This window comes from Hippopotamus amphibius, chromosome 17 (assembly GCF_030028045.1).
Source record: "Hippopotamus amphibius kiboko isolate mHipAmp2 chromosome 17, mHipAmp2.hap2, whole genome shotgun sequence".
NCBI lineage: Eukaryota > Metazoa > Chordata > Mammalia > Artiodactyla > Hippopotamidae > Hippopotamus > Hippopotamus amphibius.
Window position 1 is genome coordinate 25206203 of NC_080202.1, and position 27548 is coordinate 25233750.

General features: G+C 39.7%; 1 protein-coding gene across 3 annotated transcripts; it reads right to left on the minus strand.

Moving 5' to 3' along the window:
* Positions 1–846: 846 nt before the first annotated feature.
* PRR11 (proline rich 11) lies at positions 847–26971 on the minus strand. Of its 3 annotated transcripts, none has more exons than XM_057715627.1 (10): positions 26924–26971; positions 10966–11098; positions 8979–9129; positions 8416–8538; positions 5852–6127; positions 4843–4941; positions 4369–4481; positions 3057–3116; positions 2871–2967; positions 847–1052 (listed from the first exon to the last, which is right to left on the minus strand). In XM_057715627.1, exons 2-10 carry the CDS (start codon positions 11091–11093, stop codon positions 984–986), a joined length of 1116 nt encoding a protein of 371 aa, XP_057571610.1. In that variant the 5' UTR covers positions 11094–11098; positions 26924–26971; the 3' UTR covers positions 847–983. The 3 variants fall into 3 exon arrangements, with proteins under 3 accessions (XP_057571610.1, XP_057571611.1, XP_057571612.1); XM_057715628.1 differs by lacking the exon at positions 26924–26971 and adding an exon at positions 19774–19828; XM_057715629.1 differs by lacking the exon at positions 10966–11098.
* Between the last annotated feature and the right edge of the window lie 577 nt (positions 26972–27548).

The window sequence follows — 27548 nt, forward strand, 5'->3', positions numbered from 1 at the left end:
TAAACAACGAATAATTTTTTTAGTATAAATATGTCCCATGCAATATTTGGGACATATTTATACTTTAAAAAAATTATTCATTATTTAATAGGACATATTTATACTCAAAAGTTATTTGTTATTTATCTGAAATTCAAACTTAATGGGGTTTCATGTATTTATATATGCTAAATCTGTCCACCTTGTACTGTCAGGAAAAAACAAAATCCAGTGAGGTGTGCATGATTGTTGAATCAACTGTTATTGAATCGACAGGTAGTTGAAGACAGGGAATCAGATCTCACAGCAAACCTGCTGTGGACTTGAAAGAATCCTTGGTGGGGCACTGTGGAAAATACAAGGCTCATGTTGAGGTCTTCATGAAATTTATATTTAGCCACATGAATGTGGATAGCAGATATAAGCCAGATATAACTATCTACCTAAGAGGCTAGAAATGATATTCTAATTTTTAAGGTCACATTGGACTTTTTGCTTCACATCCTTTTGGTTCCCTATCTTAACTGCTTATAGGGGGCAGAAATAAAATCTAGAGGGCCTTTTTCTTTTTGGTTAAGTTTATAGCACTTAATGAGTGCATGAGCTTTACAGGCTGAAATACTTTGCTTTTCAATCACCTGAGAACACCCAAGATGAATAGGCACCAGGTTATTTTCTTAATGTCATAACGACACCTAGAGAGTACAAATTAGAGTTATCTAGTTAAACTCAAATAACCTCCCCAACCTAAATTGGGCAATTCCAGGATAAACATCACTTTGGGGATTGCATTTTCCCATCTGTTCTGTTATTGATCATGTAAAATAGAAAATATCCTAATATCTGCTTTATGCTACAGTATGTATAGGCTCCATACATATTTTAATTTTTCAAATGAATTATATATTAATATAATTATTTATACATATTACATTAAAAAAAGGAAGGGGTAATTTTATCTGTATATTTTATGCACCGTCACATGGAGTCAGGCAGAGGTGGCATCAGTTTTGTTCATCAAAGCTGCTTCTAGAAAGTGGCAGAGTTTGAGTTGGGCTTCTAGGGTGAGCCAGCTACGAAAAAAAAAACAAAACAAAGGTCCCAATCATAATATGAATTATGTTCTTGTGGCCAGCACAGCTCTCCTTTCTCATGAACAGAACCCAGATTTTATGCAAGGCAGCAATGCATCCAGTTTCTAAAAACTACTTTTTCCAGCTTCCCAGATATTATCAGAAGATTCTGGATGTGAACACTGGTTTGCATGTATCTTTTCAAATTAGAGTTTTTATCTTTTCTGGATCTCTGCCCAGGAGTGGGATTGCTAGATCATATGGTAACTCTATTTTTGTTTTTTTAAGGAATCTCCATACTGTTTTCCATGGTGGCTACATCAATTTACATTCCCACCAACAGAGTAGGAGGGTTCCCTTTTCCCCACACCCTCTCTAGCATTTATTACTTGTAGACTTTTTGATAATAGCCATTCTGACCAGTGTGAGGTGATACCTCACTGTAGTTTTGGTTTGCATTTCTCTAATAATTAGTGATGTGGAACATCTTTTCACGTGCTTCTTGGCCACCTCTTCTTTGGAGAAATGTCTATTTAGGTCTTCTGTCCATTTTTTTGATTGAGTTGTTTGGTTTTTTTGTTATTGAGTTGCATGACCTGTCTGTATATTTTTGAAATTAAGCCCTTGTCAGTTGCATCATTTGCAAATATTTTCTCCCAGTCTGTAGGCTGTCTTTTCGTTTTGTTTACAGTTTCCTTTGCTGTGTATAAATGTATAAGATTGATTAGGTCCCATTTGTTTATTTTTGCTTTTATTTCTTTTGCAAAAGGCACTGATTCTTAACGAGGGAATGAATGAAGAGAGGACAGTGTTGGGGTTGGAAGTGTCTGCAGTGGAGTTTGTAGTGTGTCTCTTGGGCCTGAGAGAGACGGAAATATAAGCTTCATAGCCAAAGTGGCCAGCAGCCCTGCGCCCCAGCACTCTAGCAGGGGTGGTGGAAGGATGGCTGCTTCTCACAGATCTGATGATAGAGGTGATCAGGGAGATGAGACAAATAGGGTTTGGAAGAAATCACACAAGGGCCGGCTGATGCCCTGGATATTGGTGTGTGGGTCATACATGTAGGTGACAAAGAAGAAAGCTGCCAAGACCTTTTCCTATCAGCTCTGCATGATCTGACTCCTATCTCCATCCCTATCCCTGTCTTTCTGTTATAGCCACACTGGCCACTTTTCAGTTCCTCAGATAGACCATGATCCCTCCCTCCGTGAGAACCTTGCACATGCTGTCCTTTTTGCCTGGAACTCTCCTCCCTGACATCCAATGTGGGCTCACTCCACAGATACCCTCTCCAGTTAATGCCTATTTATCTTTCAAGTCTCACCTCATTACTTCCAAAGGGAATCTTTCCTAGATCATCCAGGCCAGATCAAGTTCCTCCAAGGGTTCCCACAGAATCTTGTTCCTTTCCTGCACAGAATTTACTTCAGTGCAAAATTACTCTACAAATTGTGATTATTTGATTAATGTCTACTTTCCCCATTAGACTGAAAGCTCCAAGACAGTAGATCAATGTCTGTTTTTGCTTACCACTATATCCCTGGTACTCTAGCACAGTGCCTGGCATATAGGAAATGCTTCATAAATACTTATTAACGAAATTAATAAAACCAGACATTTATTGTTAAAGTGGAGATGATAATCCTAGCTATCTCATAGGATTTCTTGAAGCCTAAATATGAAAGTGCTTTATAGAGCATGAGGAACTGTTTTAAAATTACTATTATTATTAAGAAAGATGCTTTAGATTCCAATTCTGAATAAACACATTTGAAAAAAAGGAACCAAAGTCCTTTTTTTTTTCCCCTAAAGGCTTACCTGAAACTTTCTCTTCAAGGCCCGGGTCATTACTGGGGTCAGCCCAGTTCCTGTTTCCATATTTTCTTTATTGGTAAGTGGGGTTCCACCTGGGCTCCTGCAAAAGTATTTAAAATATTAGGAGCTGTGTTTCATGCCAACTTTCCAAATGAATTTAGAAAGCATAAAGATAGGAGAGTGGATTACCTCTCTACATCAACTTTTCTAAGTAGTTTCCGCAGATCTAACTGGCTTTTACCAGGAGTACTGATAAAAAAAAGATACAAAAGTTAGAGCTTGCCAGATTTTATAATTTTTTCAAAGCAAAGCAGTCATTTCTATAGGCAACATCCTAGAAAGTAGCTTGTTACATTTGTTACTATTTATTACATTTAAAAAAAAGCAGTAGATGCTGATAGGAGCATAAAGTGATATAATGATTCTAATAAGTAATACTTTTTGACTTAGTAATTACACATGTAAGAATCCATCTTAGGGCAAAACTCAGCTATGCATACAGATGATGGACAGGGAAGTTTATTGACAAAATAAAGAAAAAAAAATCACAAACAACCTAAATGTCTCAAAACGGGATTTTAATCTATGAAATTCACATACTAAAAAACTGCATCTATTGAAGAAGTCAAAATGATGTTTTAAACTAATTTTTAATGAGATGGGGAAAGTTCATGACACATTAATGTGAAAAGCTGTATCTGTATGTATAATATGATCATATACAGGTCACACAGAAACATATTTCATTGATTCCAAGACACACTAGTTTTCATATTTTATTATTTCTGAAATTGTGCTGCTTTGAAAATTCCTGATAATATTCCCCCCCCAAATCTGTTATTAAATCAATGTATTTTGTAATAAACAGCATCATGAAATGGAAATAACAGAGTATATGTCTAGAAAAAGACTAGAATGATAAACAACAGTATGTTAACAGTACATGGCTCTCTCCAATGATAGGATTCTTTGGATGATTTTTGTTTTCTTCTTAAAACGTTTCTGTAGATTTAAATTTTCAATGATCATATATAACTTTTAAAGTTAGAAATAAGCAAAAAATCGGGGCTTCCTAGGTGGCACAGTGGTTAAGAATCCGCCTGCCAATGCAGGGGACATGGGTTCAATCCCTGCTCCAGGAAGAGCCCACATGCCGCGAAGCAACTAAGCCCGTGCGCCACAACTTTTGAGCCTGCGCTTTTAGAGCCTGTGAGCCACAACTATTGAGTCCATGTGCTGTAACTACTGAAGCCCACACACCTAGAGCCTGTGCTCCACAACAAGAGAAGCCACAGCAATGAGGAGCCCGCACACCACAATGAAGAGTGGCCCCCACTTGCCACAACTAAAGAAAGCCCGTGCACAGCCAAAGGAGACCCAACACAGCCAATAAAATAAATAAATAAATAAATAAATAAATAAATAAATAAATAAATAAGCAAGCAAGCAAAAAATCATTATTTTAAGCAGCAGTAGAGTGTAGTACCGTGCAGTTCCTTACATTAAGACATTTGTAACTCGAGCTGATAACACTTTGGACTTCGGTTTCAGGGAAACGCGCTGCAGGTCAGAGATAGTAACTAGTGGATTCTGTGCCTTTGGTGATGGTATCAGCTTTAATCACAAAATGAGACACTGTTAAAAACACATTTAAAAACAGCATTCAAAATGTAAACACACTAAAACAATAAACATTTGAGTGCTGAATATGTGTGAGATATATCTATTCAATTTTTATTCCAAAGCTTCAAAAGTATATCTCTACCCCTTCAAACTAATGGTTGGTAGATAAGACTGCCTAATTAATAATTTGAGGATTTACATACTTTGTTGAGGAGATCCAAAATTACTCAAATAAAATATCAAATACTTACCTCAGAATGGCTTCTATATTGAAGACTTATGCTTATTTTCCATTAAGGGATAACCAGGTTAAGAGCTGAAAAGACCACGTGGGTGGTCAATGACATCTTACCTTTCTCCTTTCATCAAAACTCTGTGTCTTCTTTAATTTCACAGTCAGCAGATCTTTAACTGTTATCTGCATGGGTCCGTTTTTTTTTAATGGTTCAGCCTTAAAATACATGGAGAGGTTAGAATTTAAATTGGAACCAGGACATCTAGTCAAATGCAAATCCAAATCTAGTTTTTAAAGACTCAGAGTTAAAAATTAACCCTTATTTCCCCTAGGAGCCTATCAAATTCTTTCCATTCAACCAAGAACAATTCTGTTTTCAGTATCCATGGATGCTAAGGCTATCGAAAAGTATTCATCAAAATGTAAGGCTTTCATAGTAAGAGATGGGCTAGTTCCCTGCAACTATGCATCTTCCCTAAGAGTCATAATAAGACAGGAGTTGAAGGAGTTCCTCAAATCAAAGTGAAGTTTTGCCTGAACTACCTAAAAAGATGACTCAGTTCCCATAGAGTAAGAATGTATACTTGAAGAGGTATATATTAGGGGAAATACAACAACAGGCCCTGCATTTAATTCAGCCATTTTAAACCAAATATATCTATAGTGAAAGTTGAGCAGATTTTTAAATAGGGCCATGCCTATCTTGGTGATTCACAAATATATTGGCCACCTTGGCAAATAAGTAACTCTAATGGAGACTCGCTCTCCAGCCTAATGATACTATGCTTTAGGATCCAGGAATTCTTTTTAATCTGACTTCACTCACTAAGCTATCTTTGTTTTAAATTTGATTTCCCAAAGAGATTTCCCTTTTTGTAAAAAGGTATACTGAATCTTCCACCTTGCTAGGTTTCATTCATTTATCTTTGAAAAAAGTCAGTTTCATTTCTAAATCCACCTTTTGTGATCGCCCAGGGGACTGTGTCTTTAAAAACAATGATTGACATGATTAAGATATGGAACCAGAACAAAATGTAGCCCCTCCTGTCAAAGCCCTTAGCCTAGCCTTAAAATGACACCTGGCTTTACTCCTTCATGACACACCTTTACTAGATTGTTTTTTTACCTGAAGTGCTTTAGTGAGATCAGATTTTCTGAGCAGCAAAGGTGCTGTGGGTGGCGGAGGCGGGGGCGGAGGCAGAGGAGGAGGCGGAGGGGGTGGAGGCGGAGGGGGTGGAGGCGGAGGTGGAGGAGGATGACTGGCTGGCTGTGGCGGTGAGGGAGGAAGTACAGCTCCGGAGTCTCCAGGGACGGTTAGAGCGTACGCAGGCACATTTTTAAGTTTACCACGCATGTGACATGTTTGACCACAGCTTGGACAGGAAGAATTTTCTGAGATGACCTGGAAGAAAACATTACACGTGGCAACTGAAAAACAGATTTATTTGGTTCTTGTGGCACAGTCCTCAACATCATAGCTAGCATGTATTGAATGTTTTCTCAATATACCATGTGCTCCATAATATTTTCTCATTTATCACAAGCTCACTCATTCATTCAGATATTTGTTTTGTATGTGCTATATGCCAGGCACCACGAGTACAATATGAGCCCTGTCCATCACCTCATCGAGCTGACAGTTCACTGAGGAAGACAGACATTAAACATAAACAAGACACATTCAAAACAAACCAAAATCATACTTCAATAAGAGCCACTTATTGGCTCTTATTGTGCTGTGAGCATGAGTAGTTAGAGGTCTAGGGAGTGATATTTTGCCATGATCTCAAGGATGAATTTAGGCTTACATGCGGGAGAAGGGAGATAAAGACTGGGGGAAGAGATTTCCTGGCAGAGGGAAAAATACCTAATGCAGCCAAGAATATAGTATATTCAAGAAACTGATAAAAAGGTCAAGGGGCTGCAGCATGACTGTTATGGGCTGAATTGTCCTTCCCCATCAGAGAGGAGGACATATATGCTGAAGCCTTAACCCCCAGTACCTCAGAATGTGACTGTATTTGGAGATAGGGCCTTTAAAGTAGTGATTAAATTAAAAGGAGCCATTAGGGTGGGCTCTAATCCAGTGTGACTGCTGTCCTTACGTAGAGAAAAAACTTGAACACATAGGAGAGACACCAGGGATGCATATGCAGAGAAAAGACCATCTGAGGACACAGAAGGCAAGTCGAGGGGAGAGGTATTTGAAGAAGGCAATCCTACCAACACTCTGAGCCTACACGTCTGGCCTCCACAATTGTGAGAAAATAAATTTTTGTTGTATAAGCCACCCAGTCTGTGCTACTTTGTCATGGCAGCCCTTAGCAAATGAATACAAGGACCCTGCGAAGTAAGAGGGCATGCTAGTTTCCATAGGCTGCTGTAATAAAGTATCACAAACTTGGTGGCTTAAAACAAAATTCATTCTCTCACAGTCCTGGAAGTTAGAAGTCTGAAATCCAGGTATCAGCAGGGCTGCAGTCCCTATCAAGGCTCCAGGGAAGAATCTGTTTCTTGTCTCTTCCAGCTTCTGGAATCTATTGGCATTCCTTGATTTGAGGCGCCATGATTCCAGCCGCTGCCTTTGTGGTTCCACAGCTTCTCCTCTTCTCTGTGTGTTCTGCTCTGTGTGTCTTTCATAAGAACACTTGTCATTGGATTGAGGGTCCACCCAGATAATGTGGTATCATCTCCTCATCTCGAAATCCTTAACTTGATTATATATCTGCAAAGACCCTGTTCCCAAAAAAGGTACCATTTACAGGTTCCAGGGATTAGGACTTGGACATATCTTTTGGGGGGCCAACATTCAGCCAAATGGTATCTTCTCTACTTTATAGATAAAGAAACTGAGGTCCAGGTTGTGAAGTCCAGGTTATGAGGTCACTTGCCTTTCCTCCTCTGGTGAGTTCATTTTGAGGTACAAGTTCTGGGAGTAGGGATATAATCCCAGAAGCATCTCTCCAAACCAATGAGCACAATGTTTATTCTTTAGGTTTTAGACACTGAGAATAGGGGTCCTGCTTAGGAGAGTTTGGAGAGAGTGGATATTTATAGTTTTTTCCTGCCAGACTCAGTCAAGAAAATAAATGCCACCCTGAGTATTTAGAAGAGGGGCTGTGTAATATAGGGAGCTGGTTATACTGCTGATGAAATTGCTGAGAAGCACCTAGAGGACAGTGAGGCCCCCCAGAGATTAGCAATAGCATAAAACCATGAACACCCTGAGGCTGGAGAGCCAAAGAGAAGGACAATGTAACCAGGTCTCTGGAGCTGGTTAACCCAAAGGAGCTAGAAACATGGTGGACTTACCTTGTGGGAGCTGGAGTTAGGGAGGCAACAATAACCATTGCTGGAGAAATTGCCCAACACAGAGAACAAAGGGGAAGAATACTCCATCTTCTCCCCCAGCCTTCTAATCTCTCATCGGTGTCTCCCATTAATGTCCAGCACACCAGGAGCCAGGTGGTATGGAGCTTAGGAAATGTAGCTTGCAGGGGTCAGCCCCCCTGCAATACAGAGCAGAGCCTCTGAAGTTTAAGGACTAGATCTGAGAGCAAACATGTCCAGAACTAGCACTAGCCTGCAGCCACTCCTCCTTCTAGTAAAAGCACACTGGGGTTCCAATGGGGGATAACTCCTTCACTCCTTACCTAATTCTGGATTTGTTTTTCATTTGATAATACTAACCTTCAGTGCTTCCTGGAGCTTGCAGAATTCATTTTCCAAAATGCAAAACCGTTGTTTTAGACTATGAAGTTCTCGGTGGCAGAGACGGGATGGAAAGATGGTGTCTTTCAATACTTCTAAACTCTGAATTCAAAAATAAACAAGCCTGAATCCAATGAGCAATATGATAAGGACAAGAAAGTGTTTGATGTATGTTTTATAGAAGTGAAGGCAATAACAAGGACCTACTGTATAGCACAGGAAACTATATTCAATATCTTGTAATAATCTATAATGGAAAATAATACAAAAAAGAATGTGTGTGTGTGTGTGTGTGTGTGTGTGTGTGTAACTGAATCACTTTGCAGTACACCTGAAACTAACATAACATTGTAAATCAACTATATTTCAATTAAAAAATTTTTTTTTAATTAAAAAAAAAAGTGAAGGCAGACATGACCACATAATTTCATCTTATGTGAGCTGAGCTTGAGTGTCTGTTGACCTGAGCTCACACACATGAGCACACATTCCAAGTGTGCAGAAAAACCATAATGCTGAAAACATGTATGTCACACCCATACCTGGGCCATGCAGTTCTGGAACCAGTTGTATATAGACCATACTCTACTTGTCCAAAGCTTTACCGCATCTTTAAAATTGGGAAATTTGAAGTTCCAGGATGGTCTTAGCCAGCTTCTGCTAAGGGGTGTATCTGTTGAAGGAACAACCACTCTGTAGGAAAAACAAAACCAAACAAAGCAAAAACACTTGAGTTGGAATTAACAGCCTCTAATTAAATAACAAGCTAGTTTTATAGCATGGCTCAGGAGCAGAGACCATCTAAAGCCGAATTCTTCATTTAGTTCTAGAATCCCCAGATTTACTTATGCAACAAATATTGAGTAAATAAATAGTAATAAATAAAATAACATAGTACATAAATAGGTATCAGAGATTCAGCAATGAACAAAATAGATAAAAATCCTGCCCTCATAGAATTTATAGTTTCATGGAAGAAAGGTAAAAATAACTAAATGAATAGTATAGAGTTGTTAGGTAGTGAACAAATGCTAAGGAGAAGAAGAGAGGGAAGGTGAAATGTTGGAAGGAGGTGAAAATTTAGATAGAGCAGCCAGGAAATGTCTCACTGAGAAGGTGACTTTTTTTTTTTTTTTTAATGGCGCACGGGCTCCGTGGCATGTGGAATCTTCCCAGAGCAGGGCTCAAACCCATGTCTCCTGCCTTGGCAGTCGGATTCTTTACCACTGCGCCACCTAGGAAGTCCCCTGAGAAGGTGACTTTTGAGAGCAAACCTGAAGAGAGTAAAGAAACTAGGAGAGCAAATATTTGGGAGAAGAAGCAAAGGCAATAATAAGTGCAAAGGCCCTGAGGTAGGAGCTTATCTGAGGTGTTTGAGGAATAGCAAGGAGGCCAGATGACTAGGGTGGAAAAAACTGAAGGAAGAGGATTAACAGATAATGTGAGTCAGACCACAAAGGCCTCCTGGGTCATACAAAGGACTTTAATTTTTACTCTGATAGAGGAAGACTTTGGAGAATTTAAGCAGAAGAGTAATATGACACGTTTTTAACAGGCTCACTCTGGCTGCTGTGTTGAAATACACTGCAGAGGGGGCAAGGGAAGAGCAGGAAGTACAGTTAGAAGGCTTTTGCAACATTCACGAGAGAGAGGAGTCAAGGATGGTATCATGGTTACTGCTTTCTGAGGGTCTGTTTCTTTTAAAAGATTTTCTGTAGAGAACTTTAACAACAAAATGTATAAAGTATGTTATTGTGAAACATACTACCCTTGAGTTTTTAAACCTTAGAGTCTCTTTTAATAACACGTTTAAGCCCTGAGTCCCAGAGATCAAACTTTACCAATATGAAGATTTAAGTTCTAGTCATATACCCCTCTTTCATCACTTAGTTACCAGATTTCTACAATCAAATTGATTGGAAAGTAGAAAATAGTTACTGCACACCTCAAACACAATTCCTTGTGATTTTTACTTTTTCTTTTTTTAAAATTTATTTATTTATTTATTTATTGGCTGCATTGGGTCTTCATTGCTGCACACAGGTTTTCTCTAGTTGCGGTGAGCAGGGGGCTACTCTTCACTGTGGTGCGAAGGCTCTTCATTGCAGTGGCTTCTCTTGTTGTGGAGAACAGGCTCTAGGCGAGGGCTTCAGTAGTTGCAGCATACAGGCTCAACAGTTGTAGCTCACAGGCTTAGTTGCTCCACGGCATGTGGGATCTTCCTGTGTCCCCTGCATTGGCAGGTGGATTCTTAACCACTGCTCCACCTAGGAAGTCCCCATTTGAACTCTTAAACTATGGTTGTCACATAAAAATCAGGATGCTCGGTTAAAACTTAATTTCAGATAAAAGGTGAATTATTTTTTTGTATATTACAAATGTTGCATGGGACAATACAAAAAATCATTCATTGTTCATCTGAAATTCAAATTTAACTGGGCATTCTGTATTTTTATATGCTAAATCTGGTAGCTTGTTCCTAAAATGATTAGATTTTTAATATTTTCTCTGTTCCACATTACACCTTACCTTTCTGGTGAGGGTGGTGGAGGGGGAGGTGTAACCAGCTTAGAAGGAAAGTGAGAGGCTTCTTTTCTTTTAAATAATCTTTTCACTTTGGCTTTTAGCTTTCTTCTTCTTTGCTTGAACTTGGGCATGATTTCTGTAGAGAAATTTTTTTACATTTTTTAGTGAAGAATAATACATATACATAGAAAACACACTAATTTTGACCATATAGTTTAATAAATTATCACAAAGTGAACACATCCTTGTAACCACAATGTCGGTTAGGAAAGAGGTCACAACCAGCAACCCAGAAGTCCCCTTGAGGCAGGAGATAGATGGGCCCCAGTCTGAGCAGCTGAAATCTGTCCCCTGCAGAGAGATATTTCAAGATAAAGATAACAGCAGGAGCAAGGAGGAGCTGAGTCCTGTTTGGATAAAAGATAAAGAGACCACATATTTCTCATTCTTGAGGTCAAGGAGGCCCCCCAAGCTACAAAGATGCAAAAAGCATCCTCAGGGGGAAGGGAAGCCGAACGATAATATGCTCTGTTAACTGCTCAGAGACTGGTGCCCTGGAATCCATCTCCGCTAAAAGGTGCACCTACACACAGGGAAGGGCCCTGAGCCAGACCAAATATGGACTCAAAGTCAGACAAAGCAAGATGATTGGCCAGAGGTAACCCAGAACTGCCCCCAGATAAGTAACTTAATCCACCCCTAAAGTGTGCAGTGCTCTCTCTCTCTCTGGGCCCACCCATGCTTTCTCTGCACATATCTTCTCTCCTGATAAACACATTACTTGCCTCACTACTTTTCGTCTCTTTGCAGAATTCTTTCTTCAAAGCAGACAAGCTCTAGGGCAGTGCTGCAGCCAAGGTTCAATCCCTGGTCAAGGAACTGAGGTCTCACATCAAGCCGCTGCAGGCCTCAGACACCCAACAGCCACCCAAAATTACCCTGAACTGAAGGAAAACTTAAACCTAGATTTAAACCATCTCTAGAGATACCTTGGCTTTGGCATTACATTACTCTCTAATTTTGTGTTTGTTTTGCTTGTTTTGCTTTTCTTCATTAAGTCAAGTGAATTTCCCTTTATAATGAAATCAAGCAGGACCTTGCAGGGCCTTCCCAGTACAAAAGCCCTTTTTTGTCCCCTTTCCTTTCTCTTGTTTGTAGAAAAGACTTCCGTCTCCTAGGCCTTCCTCAAGTTCTCAACAGCAGACTTAAGCAGTTACTAATTGGAGAAATGGGGAATGCAGAAACAAAGGAAAAGCAGTCAAGTAAGAAAAGTAATGATAGCTTAAACAATAGTTCAGAGACTCCTAGTTCCTCCTCAAGGGATATATATAAGGATCTGATACACATCTCTGTGTTGTCTTGCAGAAACTAAGACCACACCCCCCAGGTGAAAGATGGTGACTATATGCTGATCATCAGCACTTAGACCCCAGACCCCAGGTTCTAACCACAAATTTTTAAAAATTTTAATTTTAGTTAATTAATTTATTGGCTGCTTTGGGTCTTTGTTGCTGTGCATGGGCTTTCTCTAGTTGAGGAGAGTGGGGGCTACTCTTCGTTGTGGTATGTGAGATTCTCATTGCTGTGGCTTCTCTTGCTGCAAAGCACAGGCTCTAGGCACTCAGGCTTCAGTAGTTGTGGTACATGGGCTCAATAGTTGTGGTGCACGGGCTTAGTTGCTCCATGGCACATGGGATCTTCCAGGCCCAGGGATCGAACCCGTGTCCCCTGCATTGGCAAGTGGATTCTTAACCACTGTGCCACCAAGGAAGTCCCATAAATGTTGATGACTAAGGTTCCCCAAACATCACCCTGTTATCTTACCACCAACCAAACAGAAGAATATCCACCAGCTGATCAGTCATCCTATGACCCTTGCTACTAATGCTGCCTTTAAAAATCCTTGCCGGGGCTTCCCTGGTGGCCCAGTGGTTAAGATTCCATGCTTCCACTGCAGGGGGGTGCGGGTTCCATCCCTGGTCAGGGAACTCCCACATGCTGCAGTGTGGCAAAAAAAAAAAATCCTTGCCTGAAAGCCATTGAGGAGTGAGGAGTTCGGGTCTTTTGAACACAAGCTGCCCTTTTTCTTATTTTCCTTCACCACAACCTGGTGTCAGTTGATCAGCTTTGGCTCTGAGTTGGGCAAGTGGACCTGAGTTTGGTTCAGTAACAATAACAGAGGAGATGGCTATCATTGGGTTATGTCAGTTATTAAAAGGAAGTAAATTTCTTTGCTGGTAACATTTACTGAGAGTCCAATGTACTAGGTGGAGTGGGTAGTGAAAGAAAAAAAAAACTAATCATTTATTTAACGCCCATTCACTTGGCATCTTCACATATATTTTTTCAGTGAATCTTCATTATTGTGCAAGGTATTTTCCCTGAGGAAGAGGATTTTTATTCCCATTTTTACTTAAGAATAAACTGAGTCTTACAGACATGAGACGATTTATCCAACATAATGCAATAAAGCATTAAGTCCAGATTTTTAAGTCTCCAAAGACCACGTTCTTCCTAATACACTGTGATGCAATAGTAGAATAGGTGATATACAATATAATAACAATTACCCCAAATCTAAGACATGGGTGTTTCAAAACATTTATTTTAAAGCATTTTTAAACACTAACTAGTATATTTAGATTTTAATCCATATCCTTTTCTGAAGAAAATTAAGTCGGAGCTGGTTTGATGTGAAGAAAGGCTTTGTCAATTTTAATTTTTGCTACCTGAGGAACAAAGATGTCCTTATTCAAGTAGCAGAACTAAAAATGGTCTCAAGGGCTGGGCCTCCTTCTCCTCAAACTTACATTTGAATAGGAACAATTGGTCTTTAAAATACACATTCATTCTACTTTTGTTCACCCGTAACCCTCCAGCACTTGGTATGCAGCTCTAGGCTTGTTCAGCTCTCAGACTCTAAGGACTGAAGAACCTCCCCAGTCCCAATATGGGTAGTAAAAACTAAGAAATGTTTTAGGTCCAAGAGTATTCACAGAGGGCACCCTCCATGGCAATGGGTGACAGAGCGTATATCAACAACCGTTCTAGGAGTAAACTTTCTTGGTAACATCTTATTTAACTGATTGCCAGACCCCAAATTAACAGCATATTTCTTAATTGTCCTTATAGGATTTGGAGACATACCTCAAGATAGCCGATATCACCTTTATTATATCACTTTTCCTTTCTACTAAAATAATGAAGGAAAGATAAATAGGGGTTATTAAACACAAGGGATGTCTAAAGGATTGATTTAAAAACACACATACACAAAATAAAAATCTATTATAACAGGGAAGAGCTCAATCGGACTCTATGTTGGATCTGTTTCTTTAACCTTTGCTTTTCTTTGCTTTTGTTATTATAGTCATACGTGACGGCTGCCTCAGGGAACACTGCCTTTCTGCCTGAACGTTGAACTGAAGTGCCTCTGTTCAGCTCTCAGGCAATCTGCCCTGCCCACCTGTGTGAATGGCTGCAGAAAAGAAGAAACTAACATATCCCCTCACTGAGGCTGGTCATTCCTGGAGATGTCCCTCTCTGATTTTATAAAACAAACTGGCATCCAGACCCCAATAAGATGATTTTTTGGAGACACTAGTGTGCTATCTTCTCAGTCTGCTGGCTTTCCAAATAAAGTCATATTCCATGCCCCAACACCTTGTCTGAGATTCATTGGCCTGTCCTGCAGCGAGCAGAGCAAGCTTGGACTTGGTAACACTAAGAAGAAACGTCAGTGGAAACCTCTGTCCAACACCCAGGGTTTACTGGTTGGAATCCCTAGAATCTGAGATTTCCACCTCTCCTTCCTGTCTTCCACCTGCCCCTTCACAGACCTCCCCCATTCTTTTCCTGTTGTCTTTCTTTAGAGATCCAACTGAAAACAGAGAACTGGCCTCCTGCCTCCCTTTTTCCTATATTCACCAATCTCTAAGTTATGGAAAAAGACTTTAGAAAGAAGCTGGACATTCTGGTTAAACCCGGTGGATTGACTCTATACCTTAACCTTCACTCCAATGGTGTGTTGGGGTTGCCACCGACTGTTACACTTTTAGGAAGTCTGTGAGCCAGTTTGTTAAACAAAGCTACCGTTTAAATTAAGTTATATAAACGTACAATTAGGTAATTTATATTTTAAAAGGTAATCAATACACAAAACTCACCACTTCCTAATGTATGCTCTTGAGGTTTGTTTTTTTTTTTAAACCTGATTGTATCTATATAGTGAAAATGCTTCAGAATGGCGTATGACTGTTCATTTTTTCCCAACTGCACATTCAGTGACTTTGCATTGGAAACTTGATGTTGGCCATGATGGGAGTATTTACACCATGGCTATTATAAAACTCTACACATTAGGGCTTGATTTATTATTTTGTTGATAAGAAAGTGATGGAAAAAATGTGTATCTTGTTTGTAGTTACATCGTGAATAGCACAAAAAATTGAGGAGTATTATTCTAGTATTTGAAAATGATTATCTGATTCATCAGAGGTTGCTTACTAAAGTGAAGTTTCAACATACCTTTGTGTTTCCCTTTTGTTTTACTTTACAGAGTAAATGAAAATATCAACTAACACTCATATCAGGACTAAGCTTGTTCATAAACTGCAACCATAGGTTGGTTACAAATAAAAGAAGCCTATACAAATCAGTAATAGCATTTTGTGAGAATCAATTGGCTATATGAAATTTATAAGAAAGAGCATTATATATTTTATCATTGTTTATAATTATGTTATATACATATCAGTATATAATATCAGTAAATTTATGCTAAAATTATGCATATGTATTTATAAATATTTATTAGCACACTACTGGTGGAGCATCATGAAAACATCATGAAAAAGGCAGTAAAGGAATAAAAAAAGGCATAAACCCAAAGGACAAAGAATGAGAGCAGACACTATAATAGATGATAGATGTGAACTAAATCATCTAAAAGTAGTAGTAACTGACTTGGCAGAGCAGGGGAAAGCTGAGGCTTGACTGCCTGGTAGGGAAGCTAACAGGAAGCAAGATAATTTCCAGAACTCTGAGAAGATCTGGGACTTGAAAGCACCTAGTACCTTTGAAGGTTTGGGGTAGGGCTTAAATTGAATTGATTAAAAGTCTTTATAAGAATTGGATAGGCCTTTGACTTCTGCCTTCCAGTCCTTGTAGCCAGGGAGTATCCTGGCTTTCTTCTTCTTCTTTTTTTTTTTATTAAGAACTTTTATTGAGATACAGTTAACAGACAATAAGCTGCATATATTTAGAGTGTACAATTTGGTATCCCAATCTCCCAATTCATTCCCCTCCAACCCTCCCTGCTTTCCCCACTTGGTGTCCATATGTTTGTTTTCTACATCTGTGTCTCTATTTCTGCCTTGCAAACCAGTTGATTTGTAACATTTTTCTATATTCCGCATATATGTGTTAATATACGATATTCGTTCTTCTCTTTCTGACTCACTTCACTCTGTATGACAGTCTCTAGGTCCATCCATGTCTCTACATATGTCCCAGTTTCATTGCTTTTTACAGCGGAGTAATATTCCATTGTACATATGTACCACATCTTTTTTATCCATTCATCCGTTGATGGACATTTAGGTTGCTTCCATGTCCTGGCTATTGTAAATAGTACTGCAATGAACAATGGAGTGCATATATCTTTTTGAATTATGGTGTTCTCTGGGTATATGCCCAGTAGTGGGATTGCTGCGTCATATGGTAACTATTTTTAGTTTTGCAAGGAACCTCCATACTGTTTTCCATAGTGGCTATATCAATTTACATTCCCATCAACAGTGCAAGAGTGTTCCCTTTTCTCTACACCCTATCTAGCATTTACTGTTTGTAGATTTTCTGATGACTTCCATTCTAACTGGTGTGAGGTGATACCTCATTGTAGTTTTGATTTGCATTTCTCTAATAATTAGTGATGTTGAGCAGCTTTTCACGTGCCTCTTGGCCATCCGTATGTCTTTGGAGAAATGCCTATTTAGGTCTTCTACCCATTTTGTTGTTGTTGTTTTGTTTTATAAATTTATTTATTTATTTATTTATTTATTTATTTAACTGGCTGTGTTGGGTCTTTTTTTGCTGTGTGCAGGCTTTCTTTTTTTTAGTTGTGGTGAGTGGGAGCTACTCTTCGTTGTGGTGCACGGGCTCCTCGTTGCCGTGGCTTCTCTTGTTGCGGAGCACAGGCTCTAGGTGCATGGGCTCAGTAGTTGTGGTGCACGGGCTTAGTTGCTCTGCAGCATGTGGGATCTTCCCGGAGCAGGGATTGAACCTGTGTCCCCTGCATTGGCAGGCAGATTCTCAACCACTGCGCCACCTAGGAAGCCCCTCCTGCCCATTTTTTGATTGGGTTGTTTGTTTTTTTGATATTGAGCTAGATGAACTGTTTATATATTCTGGAGATTAATCCTTTGTCTGTTGGTTCATCTGAAAATATTTTCTCCCATTCTGAGGGTTGTCTTTTCACCTTGCTTATAGTTTCCTTTGCTGTGCAGAACCTTTGAAGTTTCATTAGGTCCCACTTATTTATTTTTGTTTTTATTTCCATTACTCTAGGGGGTGGATCAAAAAAGATCTTGCTGTGATTTATGGCAAAGAGTGTTCTTCCTATGTTTTCCTCCAGGAGTTTTATAGTGTCTGGCCTTACTTTTAGGTCTTTAATCCATTCTGAGTTTATTTTTTGTGTATGGTGTTAGGGAGTGTTCTAATTTCATTCTTTTACATGTTGCTGTCCAATTTTCCCAGCACCATTTATTGAAGAGGTTGCCTTTTCCCCATTGCATATCCTTGCCTCCTTTGTCATAGATTAGTTGACCATTATTTATCTCTGGGCTTTCTATCCTGTTCCATTGATCTATATTTCTGTTTTTGTGCCAGTACCATACTGTCTTGATCACGGTAGCCTTGTAGCATAGTTTGAAATCAGGAAGCCTGATTCCACCAACTCTGTCTTTCCTTCTCAAGATTGTTTTGGCTTGCTCTGGATTTCATTTTATGGGCAGGTTGATTATCTGGAGAAGTTGAACCTAGAGGTGCTGAATTTGGGTCACCAAGCATAGTAGGGTCATGTCTCTGTCACTATACAGAAGGTAGGGGATGATCCTAACTGAAAAGTGAGACTTTCAACCCCCTTCCTCAGCTCAGCTCTCAAAATATAGGCCACCAGGTTTAACTTCCCGCCTCAAACCCCCACATCTCTTATTCCTTCTGGAGGAGACTAGAAGATTCTTCTTCAGGGAAACTGGGCCAAGAAAAAAGACCTACAGATATTGACATTTGGGGGCTCTACTCAAAATGGCCAAGTCCTTGATCAATGACTCACTGTGGTGCCCACAGGTTGACAATATCCACTTCTGCTACTTTGAGCTGCCAATCAATTATCTTTTTTGTGTCTTCCTTTGACATATAACAGCCAAGGATCATCAGTCATTTTAGGAAAAGTCTTTAGCATGAAGAACAGAGACCAAAACAAACAGGAAGGGAAAAAAAAAGTATTTCCAAATCAAAGGAAATGGAAAGAATGTAGGAAGCAGAAGATAAATTAAAAAAAGAAATATCTTCAGGACTTCCCTGGTGGCACAGTGGTTAAGAATCCACCTGCCAATGCAGGAGACACAGGTTCGATCCCTGGTCTGGGAAGATCCCACATGCCACAGAGCAACTAAGACCATGTGCCACAACTACTGAAGCCCACATGCCTAGAGCCTGTGCTCTGTAACAAGAGAAGCCACCACAACAAGAAGCCCATGCGCTGTAATGAAGAGTAGCCCCTGCTCATGACAACAAGAGAAAGCCCGCACTCAGCAATGAATACCCAAAGCAGCCAAAAAAATAAATACATAAATAAAAATTTTAAAATGCAAAAATAGAACAAGTCATATTCCCTTAAAAAAAACATCTTCAGAAAATGAGATATTGCATTCATGAAATAAGGATAAGAAACAGCTTTTAAAATTACAATAGAAATTTTAAAAATATAATAGAACAGTTGGAAGATTAAAGTTTTAGATGAGAACAGAGAAAATGGAGAGAATTTTACCAAATAAACTGCACGAACATGTTCCACAGAACTGAAGGACTTGAATTTCCAGATTGAAGGCCTATTCGATATAATGAATAAAAGATCCATATCGAGGCATGCCATCACTTAGAACACCAGAAATAAAGAGGAGATTCTAAAGGCTTCCAGAGAGAAAATACAGTCTAGAAACAGAGGATTGAGAATAGCATGACATCAGATTTCAACAGCCACACTGCAATTCTGAGGGAATTCTACAATGCTATATCTGGAAAAAATTTCAGTGAAGCGTGAGAATAGAATAAGATAAACAACGGAAATTTCCAGGATAATGGTGACCACAAGTCCTAGGAAGACAGCTTTGCAGCAGACCTAGAGCAGGGGTCAGCAAACCTTTTTCTGTGAAGGACCAGATAATAAATATTTTAGGCTTCGCAAGCCATCTGGTCTCTGTTACAAGCACTCAACTTTGCCACTGTAGCACCAAAACGGCCATAGACAATACTTAAATGACTGTGGCTGTATTCCAATTAATTTTATGTATGGCCATTGAAATTTGAATTTCATAGGATTTTCTTGTGCCACAAAATATTATTCTTTTCATTTTTTTCCAGCTATCACAAATTGTGAAAACCATTCTTAGCTCATGAGACCTATAAAAATAGTAGTTTGCTGACCCCTAACTCAGCACACAGCCAGCAAAGTGAGCAAGTGTAACAGAGGGCTTCAGTAGAAAAAAAAAAAAAAAAAGAAAGAAAGAAGCAAAGAAATAGATAAATTACCTGGTGTGTTTGATCACTCTGAGCAGGGTTTACTGTTTTTCTGTAAACTTAGGGCCAAGTTACTGATAAGAGTTTGAAAAAATAAACATATTAAAAATGTCTAGGAGGGGGAATTGCCTGGTGGTCCAGTGGTTAGGATGCTTTCACTGCCACGGCCTGGTTTGGATCCCTGGTTGAGGAACTAAGAGCCCACAAGCTGTGCAGCCTGGCAAAAAAAAAAAAGGCTAGGAAACAAGTTCTAGGAGAAAAGAAATGAAATCATAGTAACTATCTGTTTAGCTGTTACACAATATTTTATAATATAAACATTGGATGTTTAACTAAAAATTATGACATAGGTATATTGGTAAGATGGAAAGAAAGTAGAAATCAGCAGTTGTCTAAATGTATACAGAATAGTATTATAAACATGTTACTTAGAATCATGGAGGAAAACATCAGAAACAATTACAAAAGTGGATAGTGTTGCCTTTGGCATGTGGGAGTTAGGATTATACAGAGAAGATTCAGAGAACTACCATTTCTTATTCCTTTGTTTCTAAGTGTAATAAGCATTGTAGTCATACTGGACAGTTAACCTTACGTACTATTAGCTGGAAAAATAAGGGTGCCAACATTCTGAAACTGGGCCATCTCTTTCTAGCCCTTTCCTGGTGGTTGTTCCAGTGCCCATGCATTCAAATATCTAAAGAGTTCTACATAAGCCAACGTATGCCATTTTGGAAATTATTATTATTTTTATTATTTCAATTAATTAATTAATTGGCTGTGTTGGGTCTTCATTGCTGGGCGCAGGCTTTATCTAGTTGTGGCAAGCAAGGGCTACTCTTTGTTGTGGTGCAAGGGCTTCTCAGTGTGGTGGCCTCTCTTGCTGTAAAGCATGGGTTCTAGGTGAGTGGGCTTCAATAGTTGTGACACATGGGCTCAGTAGTTGTGGCTCGAGAGCTCTAGAGCTCAGACTCAGTAGTGATGGTGCACAGGCTTAGGTGCTCCCAGGCATGCAGGATCCTCTCAGACCAGGGCTCGAACCCATGTCCCCTGCATTGGCAGGTGGATTCTTAACTTCTGTACCACCTGGGAAGCTCATGGAAATGACTTTTTAATGAAAAAAAAATCTAGTAACTAAATCATCTTCTCTCCTCTCTCTTCTGTGTGTGTGTGTGTGTGTGTGTGTGTGTGTGTGTGTGTCCTGGGCCCTGGGTGATTATTTCTATCTAATAGCCTTCTAATTAAATACAGTAATTGACACATGCAGAGAATTAAGAGAATATGTCCAATCTGTCAGGATAGAAAGATGCAGTCTGAAATAATTCCCAGATTAACATTATATTCAAAAATAATCATAGCTCTTCCAGAAGTGAAAGATAATGAATTCCTACCTCAAAAAGGACAGAGTACTCAGCAAGCTAAGGTCTGTTTTATTAACACTGCTTTATTAAAAGCTTTAGATACTCTGCAGAGGATAACTGTCCAATTAAAAGAGTATTTAGCAATCTTTATCTAAGTGAGACATGTCCCCTTTCCAAAAGAGTAATGAGACATACCAATTCTTTTTGCTAGATTAGGTGGGATTCCAACTGCTAACACTAGATAAAAGCTCATTCTTTCATGATTACTCAAAGCATTTTTCCTATTTTTTAAATTGAAAAATACACTTTCTTCCTTTTTACTTGCCTTGTTTTGAAAAAAAATTAAGGCCGATTAAAAAAAAACTGTACCACAACATGATTTAAAAAAAAAAGAAAAAGGTAAGTCAGGAAATCAGAATACTCCATTATAGAATAGATTAAAAATATGTATTATTCATATACATGAATCAGAAATATTTCTCTGATTAATTCATCCTGTCCCTTCTTACCATCGCCCCCCTTTCTGTCCTCTATCTTCAGTGGCCTTCACCATCTTTCCCTGGGCACTCCCTTGTTTTTGTGTTTTAATAGAGTCTATTTTCCCCTACTCTTTTAATTTTGAAAAATTTCAAACTTTGAGAAAATTTATAAGAATGGTATAATTAACATTCATATCATTCACCTCTTCACCAATTGTTATCTGTTAATTATCTCTATAGGAGTATATATGTGTGTGTGTGTAATGTATAATATATATTATACATAATATATAAAATACATAAACATGTACTTATATAATTTCTATAATTTCTATATATTATATTACACACACACACACCCCTATACAGAAAGATAACAGTGGGTGAATCTAAGTGCATAATATATGACTGTTTATTATACTATTCTTATAAACTTTCTCAAGGTTTGAAATTTTTCAAACTAAAAAATACATAATAAACATATAAATATAAAAAAATACATATACATGCATAAAAGTTTTTAGTTTTTGATTGAGCAGAGTTAGTTGCAGACATCATACTTGACTCCTAGATACCTTAGCTTCAGTTTCTTAACATAACATGGACATTATTCTACAAAACCACCATCAGGGAATTTTACCTTTGAATATAGTCAGTATTCAAATTACACCAATAGTCTGAACAATATCCTTTACAGCTGCTTCCTTTCTGTCTCCACATTGCATTTAATTGTAGTGTCTCTTCAGAATCCTTTCATTTATAATAGTTCCTCAGCCTTTTTTTTTAAAAATAAATTTATTTATTGGCTGCACTGGGCCTTCATTGCTGTGCACAGCCTTTCTTTAGTTGCTGCAAGAGGGGGCTACTCTTCGTTGTGGTGTGAAGGCTTCTCATTGCAGTGCCTTCTCTTGTTGTGGAGCTTGGGCTCTAGGTGTGTGGGCTTCAGTAGTTGCAGAATGAGAGCTCAGTAGTTGTGGCTCGCGGGCTTAGCTGCTCTGCGGCATGTGGTATCTTCCCAGACCAGGGCTTGAACCCGTGTCCCCTGCATTGGCAGGTGGGTTCTTAACCACTGCACCACCAGAGAAGTCCCCCTCAGCTTTCTTATATAAATATTTGCCTTTCTTCGTGTTTATATTTTTGAAGAATTCTGACTATTTGTTTCGGAAAATATCCCTCAGTTTGGGTTTATCTTAGTGTTCCTCCAATAAGCTTCCTGACTGAAGTCCTTCTCTTTGCCAGTTCACTTTCCACCCTGTTCTAGAGTTAGTCTTTTTTTTTTCATTTTTAAAAAATTGAGGTATAGTTGATTTACAATGTTGTGCAGATCTCTGCTGTACAGCAAAGTGACTCAGTTATACACACATATACATTCTTTTTAAAAAAAAAATTTATAGGATGCGTTGGGTCTTCATTGCTGTGCACAGGCTTTCTCTAGTTGTGGTGAGTTGGGGCTACTCTTTGTTGCGGTGCGTGGGGCTTCTCATTGCAGTGGCTTCTCTTGTGGAGCACAGGCTCTAGGTGCACGGGCTTCAGCAGTTGCAGCATGCGAGCTCAGTAGTTGTGGCTTGCCAGCTCTAGAGTGCAGCCTTGGTAGTTCTGGCACACGGGCTAAGTTGCTCTGCGGCATGTGGGATCTTCCCGGACCAGGGATTGAACCTGTGTCCCTTGCATTGGCAGGTGGATTCTTAACCACTGGGTCACCAGAGAAGTCCCTATACATTCTTTTTCCAAAAAAAAATTCTTTCATTATGGTTTATCACAGGATATTGAATATAGTTCCCTGTGCTATACAGTAGGACCTTGTTATTTATCCATTCTAAATGTAATAATTTGCATCTACCAACCCCAAACTTCCAGTCCATCCCTCACCACTGCCGCCCCAACCCTGGCCTTGGCAACCACAAATTTGTTCTCTATGTCTTTGAGTCTGTCTCTATTTTGTAGATAAGTTCACTTGTGCTATATTTTAGATTCCACATATAAGTGATATCATATGGTATTTGTCTTTCTCTTTTTGACTTACTTCACTTAGTATGATAATCTCTAGTTACATTTGGAATGAGTCTTTTTTTTTAAATTTTTTAATTTTTTTATTTTTTTATTGGAATTAGTCTTTTAAAACAAAAATATGATCCTGATGTTCCCTGTTTTTTTTTTTTTTTAGATTTATTTTATTATTTATTTATTTATTTAGGCTGTGTTGTGTCTTCGTCACTGTGCATGGGCTTTCTCTATTTGCGGCGACCTGGGTCTACTATTCATTGTGGTGCGCAGGCTTCTCATTGCGGTGGCTTCTCTTGTTGTGGAGCACAGGCTCCAGTAGTTGCAGGATGTGTGCTCAGTAGTTATGGCTCAGGCTCTAGAGCACAGGCTCAGTAGTTGTGGCACATGGGCTTAGTTGCTCTGTGGCATGTGGGATCTTCCCGGTTCAGGGAACGAACCCGTGTCCCCTGCATTGGCAGGCAGATTCTTAACCACTGTGTCACCAGGAAAGCACCTGATAGTCCGTTTAAAAGCATTTGAAGGATCCTTATCACCCACTGGATAAACCAAATTCCTTAGCATACCTTTTAAAGTTTTTCACAATTAAGCTCTAATAGTCCTTTACAGTCTCATCTCTTCTAATGATTAGCAGTTTGTACTTCAGGCATACCAAACACCAGATACTTTCTATAGTGTTATCAGCCTTTCCCCCTGCTTGGGGTATCCTCTTTTACTTTCTCTCTCTTTTTTTTTTGCATGCAGGATCTTAGTTCCCCCATCAGGGATTGAACCTGTGTCCCCTGCAGTGGAAGAGCAGAATTTTAACCACTGGACTGCCAGGGAAGTCCCTCTGTGTCTTTTTGTTGTCTTAAGATACCGCGAAGGGCCTGGTGGAGCTCCTGGGCACAAAGCCTTTCTGTGTCCCCCATTTCTTTGATTATAGGAAACAGCCTTCATTCAGCCTCCATGACCTTCCCTGAGTTTCAGTGGGCAGATTCAAACAGTTGTTAATTAGGGAAGGGAGGGGATATGAGACCAGGCAGAAACAGTCAGGTGCAGCCGTGGGGCAAAGTCCTGTTTCCCCATCAAAGGATACACACAACAATACCTTTGAGCTATTTTGCAGATGCTGAAACCCTTCCAGGCAGGAAAAGTTAAGGATTAATGATGGTGTGCTGCCCACAAGCATACAGACCCCAGACTAGTTGGACTTGAAGGTTGATGATGCTGACTCCTACTTACCTCACCACCCACCCATCAGAAGAATGCAAGACTGTTACTGCCTTGATCCTATTGCCCACCCCTGACCACGAGCCCCGACTGTAAGACCTCTCTCTATTCCCAAGACGGTGTGTGTGGGGGGGCGCAGTTCTTGAGGTGCTAGCCTACTGTGTTCCCCCTTTGCCTGCCAAAGTAATAAAGCTATCCTTTTTTACTTCAGCCAAAACTGTCTCCAAGATTTGATTTGGCACAGGTGTACAGAGAAGCTGAGCTTTCAGCATCATTTATAAGCCTCCAGGTACTATGGTAGGTGCTAGGCTACAATTGTGAGCAAGACCAACATAGTCTGTCCTTATGGAATGTTTACTGGCTGAAACGTCATCTGTTTTGTGCTTCTAGAGCACTCTACATACACCCTTATTGTGACATTTATTATAGTGCATTGTAATTTTTGTCTTCATGTTTGTCACCCCACTGGACTGTGAGCTTTTTTTATTCACCTGTGTTTCCCCAGGATCTAGAGTATAGCAGGCATTAAATAATGTTTCATTCAATAAATGAAAGAAAAGCAAATGTTCTCTATTTTGATTAAGTAATATGCTTTAATGCAATTCTGGGAAATCTCTATGTGAGGGAGCTTTTTAGTTCTTCAAATCATACCACACCTTCATATGGTTAAAGGATGGGTCCAAAACTATTTCCAGTAGGAAGATGCAATAAATAATAGGGTAAGAATTATACTCCTCTGCAAGAGTTGGCACTGCTGCTTCTATTAAAACTCCACCCTCTGATACAAAAAAATGCTTTTGGTCAGGGGGTACTTCCAAAGCTGTGGCAGCTACAGAAATTGATACCAAGTCCTACGTCTAATTAATAATTAAAACTAATACCCAGGTTTTTGTTTTCTTGTTCCTTTTATGTTCCCTTTTGGCTTAGGCCATACCTGTTGGATCACATGCTTGCCTAATCAATAGTAAGTAATGAAAGTCAGGTGCGTTGAGGCACAACTTTCAGATAAACATCACTGTTTATCTGCTGTTCTGAATTATCTTCCAGGGTAAAATGACCTTTACAGACTATGTTGACAAGACCCCCAGGGCCACAGACCACTGAACTAAGGACAGGGTAGACTGCAGATGATTAAGATGATTAACCTCAGCTCTTCTGTTCTTCCCCTTTAAAACTCCTAATTCAGAGACCAAGTTGGAGTGGATCTGAGACTTGTCTCGCATTCCCTTGCCTGGCTCCCTGCAATAAAAATCCTTACTTTGCTGCAAACTCGCGCTTTCAGAGTTTGGCTTTCTGAGCTGTGGGGACATGAGCCCTTTGTTCAGTTTAAAAATGACAACTGTATTTACTTAATATCTCCCTAAAACACATTTTTATGTGTTTACACTCCCACAAACAGCTTTCAGTCAATCACTTTCCATTACGAGTTCAACTGATTCCTCTTGAACATCCATATGGCTATTTCTGGTACTTGCTTATATTTAAATTTACATTTTATGTTGTGTAGCATTGCTTTGTTAGCTCTTGTCTTGTTTCTCTGAAGAGACTGCGGCTCCCTAAAGCTCAGTCCAGTACTGCTAGGCACATAGAAAACAGGACACAGTTTTTAAGCTGAAAGTCGGACGTTATTAAGACTATGTCAAGGAACGTAGTAGTACTTCTTGTCAAAAAATGTACGTTCTCAAACTTAAAGTGCAAAAGAATCACTGGGGGCGGGGGGGGGGGGCGTCTTGTTAAAATATTCTGATTCAGTAGGTCTGGGTGGAGCCAGATAATCTACACTTTAAACAAGCACCCAAGTGATGCAGATGCTGTTGGTCCGCGAACCACATTTTGAGCAGCAAATGTGTAAAGGAATGTGCAAAAGGAAGGCGGATACTTTGCTCCAAAACATATTTTTGCAGAGCGTTCATTAAATAGAAGAATGATTAGAGTGGAGTCAGGCGGAGCACTTCCTACCCAGCCTTAAACCGCCTCTTTTCCGATCCGTCTCCCCTCCGAGTTCAGCGAAAGTTCCCACCTCTGTAAAACGTAAGAACACAAGCAGCAACAGGACCAGCTACGGAAGATGCGAGCCCCGGTAACATAAGAAGATATCCCTGCACTTACTAGTCTAAGAGTCCGGGGATTCGATGGAGTCCCGGCGGTGGCCTCTCCTTCGCCATAAAGAAAAATTCAAAATTAAAACCTTATCGTGGAGGGACCAATCATAGCCTTGGTCCTTCCACAATTCGCTGTCGGTGTAGCGTAGGGGCACAGCTTGGCTTGTGATTGGCTGAGGTAGCACCTCGCTCCGGCCAATCAGAGCTGAGGCGCTTCTGGTATGAATAGGGGGAAGGAGGGAGCGAAGTGGAGGGGAAGCAGGAGAGGAAAGGTGTGTCACGTCTCCTTTGCTGTTTGTGGAAGCTTTTGTGTAACTGGTCATCTCTTTTTCCGATTGCACCAATCGCAAGCTCTTCTCTGGGGAACTCTAACTGTGAAATTGAAAGTAGAGATGAGGGTGCAGCCAATGGAAAAAAAAAGGGTACAGGAGCCAATCCTCCTGTGGTGTTTTGTGTCCTTGCCCAACAGGAAAAGGTGTTCCATGCGGAGGGGCGTTTCCCAGTCGCCAATGGGCGGGCGCCGGTGAAGCGGAGGAACCAATGAGCGCGAGACGTTGAATGACAGCTGTCCAATAGGAACCCTCAGTGCTAGTACGGTTTGCGGCTTAAGGACCGCCGCGGTCTGAGGAATG

What these genes read in the sequence shown, in the direction of transcription:
- PRR11 (XM_057715627.1), bottom strand. Translation starts at nt 11,093, where the DNA reads ATGCCCAAGTTCAAGCAAAGAAGAAGAAAGCTAAAAGCCAAAGTGAAA. An exon ending in CGAGTTACAAATGTCTTAAT is followed by an intron (nt 3,117 to 4,368) that starts GTAAGGAACTGC and finishes TTTTTTTATCAG; the next exon opens with TACTCCTGGTAAAAGCCAGT. An exon ending in AGAAAAGTTGATGTAGAGAG is followed by an intron (nt 2,968 to 3,056) that starts GTAATCCACTCT and finishes ATACTTTTGCAG; the next exon opens with GAGCCCAGGTGGAACCCCAC.